Source organism: Marmota marmota, unplaced genomic scaffold (assembly GCF_001458135.2).
Source record: "Marmota marmota marmota unplaced genomic scaffold, marMar, whole genome shotgun sequence".
Taxonomy (NCBI): domain Eukaryota; kingdom Metazoa; phylum Chordata; class Mammalia; order Rodentia; family Sciuridae; genus Marmota; species Marmota marmota.
This window is the reverse complement of record NW_026000185.1, coordinates 19,880,037-19,888,379: the sequence shown is the minus strand read 5'-3', so window position 1 is coordinate 19,888,379 and position 8,343 is coordinate 19,880,037. Positions and strand designations below refer to the sequence as shown.

Below are 8,343 nucleotides of genomic sequence, written 5' to 3'. Positions count from 1 at the left end.
CTCGTGCTCTGGGGCTCCAGGGGCTGATCCATCACAGACCTGCTGGCTCTCATCACCCCAGGACTGCAGGCTGCAGGGAAAGATCACCTGGGGGTCTAGGGTCAGGTCCTGGTGCCCAGGAATAGCATTTAATTGTTCTGGGCGGTGCCTTGGAATCTCTATTATGATGATTATTTATAAATGATTATAAGTTTTTATTTTCACAAAGCTTTTGGGAACCAGTGCATCTCGGCTTATTCAGACAGTCAGCTATTCACACAAGAAGCCGCTTCTGGTTTATAATTGGATAATTATCCTTTTCTGCTGTAGCCATTAGCGGCTCTTTAGGGGTTGGCCAGGGACCATTTTCTATGTCACCCATTTTTGCCAAGCTTCAAGAGGAGAACCTTTATCAAAAAGCTATACTTAAAAAAAAAAAAATCAGATGATGTCACGCTCTGCTTAACACCTCCAAGGGCTTCCTCATACTCTCAGGATGGAATCCAGAGTCCTCAGTGGGACCCAGTGGGGCTGACGTGGTGGGGTCCAGCCTGGGCTCCCAGCAGCCCCCCACTCACTCAGTTAAGCTGAAGCCACACAGTCCTTCTCTCAGTCCCCTCCTGGCTTCTCATCTTCAAAATATTCAAACACAGGGGCTGGGGGCGTGCTCAGTGGTAGAGCACTTGCCTAGCATGTGGGAGGCACTGGGTCCGGTCCTCGGCACCACATAAAAAACAAATAAATAAAATAAAGGTATTGTGTCCACCTGCAACTTTAAAAAAAATTAAAAAGACATTTAAACACGGAAGAGTTGAAAGGATGGTGTAATGGTCACTTGCACAGCCACAACTGAGATTCAGTCATATGTGTTTTGTTGCTGTGTATTTTGCTAAAACATTGAAAATTTAATTGTAGATACCATGACACTTAACCCCGAAATACTTCAGCATCTATCTTCTAAAAAATAAAAATGCTTTCCCCTCTAGTCACATGTTATCATATACCCAAGAAAATTAAGAGGAATCCGCTCACATTGATTCGATATTCAAATAAAACCAATTAGTCCCAAATTGCATTTTATAGATTTTTTTTTTTTTGTAGTGGGGATTGAGCCCAGGGATGCTTAACCACTGAACTACATCCAAAGCCCTTTTAAAAAATATTTTATTTAGAGAGAGAGTCTTGCTAAGTTGCTTAGGGACTCGTTAAATTGCTGAGGCTGGCCTCGAACTTGTGATCCTCCTGCCTTGGCCTGCTGAGCTCCTGGGATTACAGGTGAGGGCTGTTAGGTGCAGGACAGGCTGAGTCAGCTGTCTGCAGGGCATGCCAAACAAAGTTAACTGCAGGATGACCTGGCCACTTAACCCTCTGTCTGGTTCTTTATCAACTATTTGCTTCAAGCCCAAACGCCCAAGCCCCCACTCAAGACTGAACACTCAACCCCCTGCTCAAAGCCGAGCACTTAACCCCCTTGTGTGCCAACAAGGCAGTTTGCAGACCCAGAGACCCCATTAGATTTGGGCTATAAAAACTCCCTCCTGCCGGGCCCCTCTCTCTGTCTCTCTTGCTCTCTCTCTCTCTCTCTCTCTTTCTCTTTCTCTCTTTTCTCCTCTGTTGCACTGTTGCAGTAAAGCTCTCTTGGTCGCTCTGAGTGTTGTGGTCACTTTTATTTCAAGGGCCACCGGCTAGATGTTTGGTTTCTGAACCAGGACCCAAGAAGGTTTACACATGGCAGTTAAGACACTCAGTTGACACACTCAGTTAAGCTGAAGCCACACAGTCTTGCGTCTGCTTAGACTCTTCTGGTCTGGTACGGGTACTTGCAGTGGGTTTGGGGACTTGTTAGAAATGTAACTTCACAGGCCTCACCCCAGAGGACTCTGGGGGAGGTGCCCAGATATCTGTTCCAACCAGCCAGGGCCTTCTTCTTCCTGCCCAGGCTTAAGAATCCCTTAAGAAACAGCCCCTCATCTTTTCTTGCCTCTGCGACATTTACTTACAAAGAGACCAGCCTCGCTCGCTGTCTGGAGCACACCCCGTGTTCTGAACTTGCCAGCCTCATGTTCCTTGGTCCTCAGCTACTTGGTGGGTGACACTAATAAGCAGCCAGGTTAAGGACTGCTGTGACAGCTTTTGGCTGAGCCAGCAGAGCTCTGAGACCCTTTGGGTCCTTGGGGCCTCAGGCATCCAGGGAGCTCCGTGGGCTGGATCCCATTGCTGTCCCAGCGAAGTCACCTCATCTCTCCCTGTCAGCACAGACTAGGAATTTAGGGAACTACAGCAAGACCTGGGCTCACAGGGGACGCAGATGGAGGACAGAGGAAGCCGAGCATCTTCTGAGACGGGGGTGACACGAGGTACCAGGGAACCCCAGAGGGGGCATGGCTGCAGGATGTCAGTCTGCAGCCGGCAAAGAGGCCGTGTCCTATTCCTTCCCGGGCAGCAGAATCCAGGGACAGACTTGTGACCCCGTCACATTCCAAGAGCCTAGACCTCCTTTCAGTTTTCTGGTGTCCCTTATTACCCAGAGGTTTCATGTCATTCTTTTTTCTTTTCTTTTTTTTTGGGGGGGGGGCGGTACTGAGGCTTGAATTCAGGGGCACTCGACCACTGAGCCCATCCCCAGCCCTATTTTGTATTTTACTTAGAGACAGGGTCTCACTGAGTTGCTTAGTGCCTCGCTTTTGCTGAGGCTGGCTTTGAACTCACGATCCTCCTGCCTCAGCCTCCCAAGCTGCTGGGATGACAGGCGGGTACCATAGCGCCCAGCTCGTGTGATTCATTCATTTTTCATGCATTTTAAAATGCTAAATTGACAAAATTAGTGGATATCCACTACATCTTTTTTTATTATTATAATTAGGTGCTGGGAATTGAACTCAGGGTCTTGAACATGGTAAGCTAGTGCTGCACCACCAAGTCATACACCTAACCGCATCTTATAGTATTCATGGCATCTCATGGTCCATACCATAATTGTAATGAACTATAATCCCAAATCCGCCACTTCCAGAAGCGCCCCCCTCCACCTTTTCCTTTAAGGTCAGAATAAAATGCCTGGAGTCTGCCCTTACTACATACCAAGGAAAATCAAGTCCTTCATGATCTCTGAGGATCCCCGAGGTGGGGTCTCCCTCTCCTGGCTCAGGCAGTGCCTAGTCTTTTTCTTGACTGTCACTAATGTGCTTGGCTTCGGAAGTCACTCTCCTCTTTTTGCCCTTTTTTGGCTCCAAATGGAAACCCCCGGATTCCTGATTGCTCCGAAGCTCCGCTAACTCAAGGTTGGGTGACGAACAATCTCCTTCCCTCAGCTGCCAGTAAATACCTCTAAATTACTTTTCTTCTGCCCACATTTCCATCCTAAACCAGGCACTAGATGGTATATAGTCTTGGCATTTCTGAGAGAGGTTGGTGCCGTTCGGGGACTCCCCCTCACTGATGTAAATCTAAGTTGAGGAGGCATCTATTGTGCAAGCAAAAGGCAGAATGGGACCTTCCAGGTTGCTTCTTCCAATATCCCTTGTCTTGGATTGCTTTTGGGGAAAATTTGCATAGAGCTCAAGGAGCATCTTGGGAAGAAAAGGAATCCAGACCACAATTCTTTTTCCTTCTGAAGTTCAATGTTATTGGGAGTTTTGATGGACTGACTTAGTCCAGACTGGAGATCACAGACAGAAAAGGACACTGAACTCATGCAAGAGGGAACTGACCATGATCTACAGGAGGGGACCCAGCCTAAATGAAAGGTTCCAGGAGCACACAGGAAATCCGTCTGGTCTCTTGCAGTGTGTGGATAGAGCTGGGAACTCCTCCTGTCAAGCCATTAACATGGGGTGGGAGGGTAAAAGTTTTTTGTTCTGAGGTGATGGTACCAGAGTGGCAGAGACAGAAGCTGTTCAACAGGAAACCCAGGCCCTCTAGTGGTTAATTCTCATGTTTTTGGACACATTGGGTGTCCCAAAGAGGTGATGATTTGTACACCAAGCTGGGGAACCTGCTATACTGTTTGCATTTGTAGATTTCCCCTCCACCCTCCAATCTGTTGTAAAGGGACAATTGTCCGCAGGTGTCTGTCCTTACTACTGCAGGACAGTGGCAGACATTTTGGAATGAAGGAGTTTCCTTTAACGTATTGTAGATCCAATTCTTGGGTAGCAGTCCTCCAGCTTCTGATCTGGTCTGAGTGGTATTTTTTCTTTTTTTCCTTTTTCTTCTTCTCTCTCCTCCCCCCATTCCATAGATCATTATGTAACTGATTTAATGTCTGTTTTCTTCTTTAAAAGGAAACTTCATTTTATTTTTTATTTTTTGGTACAGATGTTTGAACCCAGGTGCACTTCACCAGTGAGCCACATCCCCAGCCCTTTTATTTTAGATATTTTATTAGAGACAGGGTCTTGCTGAGTTGCTTAGGGTCTTGCTAAGCTGCTGAGGCTGGCTTTGAACTCACCATCCTCCTGCCTCAGCCTCCTGAGCTGCTGGGATGACAGGCGTGGATTGCCTCTGTCTGTTGCTCTCTGAAAACAGTGTTGGGTATTCGTTCATTGATTTGATTACTTGTGGCAAAGTGCCCATCATGCGCCAGGCCCTGTACCAGGCATGGATGGGGCGGTGGGGAGTAGCCATTTGCCAAATCCTGTCTCTGCTCTTACGTAGCTTGCGTCCTAGCAAGGAGATAGGGATGACAATATGTGGGTTGGCGGTGGTGTGGGCTGCACGGTGTGTGATGAAGTCAATAAGGACCTGCAGCCCCAGATCCTTTGACCTTTGGGTAGGGACCTGGAGGGAGGGAGGGTGGGAGAATCCAAGGTGAAGGTCAAGGCCCTCAGGTGAGACCATGCTTGGCTGTCCTGGGAACAGCGAAAGGCCAACCTGGAGGCAGGTGGTACTGGGAAAGGAGCCCGGATGAGGCTGGAAGGCAGCAGGGCCTGACCTGCTACCCTGTGGGATCCTGGGGATCACTGAGAAGACCTGGGCTTTGATGTGGAGAGCTAGCGGAGGGTTCTGACCGAGCGATGGGTCTTTTAATAAGTAAGAACCACTCTGGCTGCTGTCCCATGAAGAGCTCATGGGACTCCGGAGAGGGAACTGTGAGCCAAAGAGGCCACTGTGACATGCTCGCATGGTGGGGCTGCATCCAGAGCTGTTCTGTTGACATGAGTAGATAATTAGCCCGAGCTCCCTTGAGTGGACGTTGAATTATGTAACTCCCCGTAGCCACCCACTTCCCCGGCTTCAGAACCTCCTTAGGCCTTTGGCCACGTCTGCTGCCCATTGAGCTTCCCACACCCCGTGTGACCTAAGGTCCAGAGAACTAGTCTTCGGGCCCTGTCTTTAGCCAGTATTCTTGACGGTTCCAAACCGGATGAGCTTCAGGGCCTGGCCTTGTGATTGGGTAACGTCCATCTCCATCTTTAGATGGCTGCTGCCCAAGCCCAGGGGCCCTGTCTGTCCTGCTCACTGGTCCGTCTGGAGCCAGTTTTCCAAAGGTGCTCAATAAATGATCGCTGAGTGGTGGCCAGATGAACTGGCCGGCTCTGTTCTTCAGGACTTTGGCCTGTTTCCTGCCCCGTCTGAAGGTTCCAGGTTGAAGCTGGACACCAGGCTAGGGACGATTCCCTGCCCCTCCCCAGAGTCAGGTCTTCAGTGCCCCCACCCTTGAGCTCTGGCCTGGGGTGGCAGCCCCCAGTCTGGAAATGCCACCTCGAGAGGCCCTATGTGTCCCTTGCCACCCTGCAGTCGAGACAACACAGCCACCCAGGGATAATTTTTCTAAACTTTTGTTTATTTTATAGCAATTGTCATGATAAGAGAAGTAGATAACACATTTAAAAACTGTCTCAGGGCCAAAGGGTGCCAGAGTATTTACAAACACATATTGGGGGGTCGCGGGGGCAAGACATGAGTCTGGGGCTCTGGGGCTGGGGTTCCACCCAGGACCCTGCCCCAGGTCCCAAGCCAGGCTTGAATGCTACCAGCCTGGGGGCTCTGTTCAGTGGACCTGGTGGGGGACCCTCCAGCTGGCCCATGGCCCCACCTCCCATCCATGGGGCTCCCCACACCCCACAGGCCAGCTCAGAGGGGCCTCTGGGAAGCACCGAAGGACGGGGGCAGTGTGGGAGACACAGGGGCTTGGACAGAGGCCCGGGACGCCCTGGCCTGCCCCGGGGTGGGTCAGAGACCCCCACAGGTGCGCACACACACGTACACATTGTACCTTCACAGAGGAACCGCAAGGGGGAGGGTTTTTTGTGATTTTTTTTTTTTGTCTTCTAAGTCTCCATGTCTACGGTGTTATTAATTTTTTGCTATTTTTTTGTTTCTTCAACAATGACATAAACTGAGGTAAACATCTGTGACCAACACCTCTCCTAAGGGGCAAAGGGTCCCAACCCGACCAACAGAGACAGTAGCAGCAGCAGCGGCGGCGGCGGCGGCGGCGGCAACAGGAACAGAGTCCTGGCCCAGTTCCAGTCCTGCTCAGGGTCAGGCTGGTTGCTGCCGCTGAAAACAGAGGGGAGTGGGCTACATAGCTATGGTCCCCCGAGCTCTAACATCCTAGGTACTAGTACGACAAGGGAGGACACTCCCAACAGGATCTCAACAGAGAGGGAGAGGGCGTCTGGCGGGGACGAGGACTGGAGTCTCGCTTCCTTGTTATTGCAGGAGATCAGGCTGTCGAGAGGCCTAAGGCAAAAGGAGAAGTGGCTGCTGGACAGAGGGCCTGGACGGCCCAGGTGGCCGGGCAGTGACGGGGCCTTCTCTGAGTTGTGGCCTCGGCGGGAGGGGGTTTGCTACTTACCTGGCGTAGGTGGGCCCCATGCCCTCTGGGAGAGGGGTCTCGAGGATCGGGCGCACTGGGGAGCGGGCCAGGCCCTGGATGACCACACGCTGATTGTAAACTGGGCAGGGCAGGGGAACCTATAGCCCTTTTGCGTGGTGGGACTGAGGGGTGGGTGGAGATGTGGGGGCTCCAGGCCAGAGGGTGGTTGGTGTCCCCTGTCGCAGGCCTGGCCTATCAAGGAGTCCCCTCAAACGCTCCAGAACCCCAGGAGGAACCCTGGTAGAGGCAGCCGGGGCTGGTGGGCAGGGCACTGCCAGGCAGCGGGAGCAGCCTCACCCACGTTGAGGTTATTGCGGGCCCAGCCTCCACAGAGGCGGGTCGCGGGGAGCTGGCTGAGGCTGGCTCCTTTCCTCTTGGTTTTGCTGCCCAGGGGCCAGGACCAGGCTGCAGGTGCCTCCTTGCTGGATTCCCTGAGGGGTGTGGTCAAAATGCAGGCCTGGCAGCCCTCTTGACAGCTGCCTGGTGAGGAGGCCCAGGCAGGGGTGCAGAGGCGTCTGGCTGCACAGTCACCGGGAAGCACAGGGCATCCCACACATGTGCTCTACACACCCGCACACACCAGTCACTTGCCCTTGCACACACCAGTCACTTACCCTCGCGGGCTTCCACGCCCTCCCTCATGCCCACAGATGCCCTCCTACCCCTGCCTTCTCCAGGGACTACAGAGGTGGGGGTGGGGTCAGCCTGACGGGGCAACGTGAAAATGGAATGTCTGACCCCAGCAGCAGCCCAGGAGAAATGACTGTTCCAAACTAACTCGCTGCCCCTGGGGTCCCCACTGAGTGTCCAGGTGGAGCCCGAGGACTGGGAGGATCTCCCGGGGCAGGCGGCAGGTGCCTCTGTAGAGGGAGCTGGACCTGCCCTGGGCTCCCCTGCCCTAGAGGATGCGGTGGCCCCTGAGACCCCTGCCCTGGAGCCCTTCTGACCCCCAGAGGTGTAAGGACAGTAGTTTTGGGGATAGGGAGAGTGGAAGGACTACCAGAGCACCACCTCAGTGGCTGTGTGGCCAGGGCAATGTCTCCCCTCCTGGGCTCAGGGTTCTTATCAGCAGAATGGGGGTGTAGGGACACCACTAGATTCTTGGGGCCTGTGCCCGCACATATGTGACATCCAGACTTGTGCTACATTGTCCAGGGGCTTGGCCTCTCCCTCCAGCCTCCCAGGAAAGGGGCAGGATATGCCTGCCCTCTGCTGGATGCCCTCCTCCTTCGCACCAGGACTCGCGCCCTATCTCAGCCCTAAGCTTCAGTCCCTTTCTGTGCCCAGGGTGCAATGGGGACAGAGTGGAGTGGCCAGAAGGGCGGGGACTGTGGGATAATCTACCAGGGTGTGCAAAGGGCCAGGAGCAACTTGTAGGGGTCCCAGGGCTCAGGGAGGTGTGGGGAAGTCTGGCCCGCAAGCTCCCTGGCTCTGGTGTCGGGGCCTCTGAATCCTCGAGTCTGCGGGGTTTGGCTCCCTGGGCCGAGGCCCACCGGCAGGGCCGCGCGAGGTCTCCTGGTGGCTCTATCACCCGCCCGCCG

General features: G+C 53.1%; 1 protein-coding gene across 1 annotated transcript in view; it reads right to left on the bottom strand.

Moving 5' to 3' along the window:
• Positions 1–6,350: 6,350 nt before the first annotated feature.
• Sbk1 (SH3 domain binding kinase 1) overlaps positions 6,351–8,343 on the bottom strand; it is a 22,018-nt gene continuing 20,025 nt past the window's right edge. Inside the window, exons 5-8 of the mRNA XM_015490658.1 lie at positions 7,417–7,482; positions 7,100–7,282; positions 6,782–6,881; positions 6,351–6,483 (exon numbers count right to left, since the gene is read on the bottom strand). Coding sequence (XP_015346144.1) covers positions 6,351–6,483; positions 6,782–6,881; positions 7,100–7,282; positions 7,417–7,482 — 482 coding nt within the window. The remainder of the gene's footprint in view (positions 6,484–6,781; positions 6,882–7,099; positions 7,283–7,416; positions 7,483–8,343) is intronic.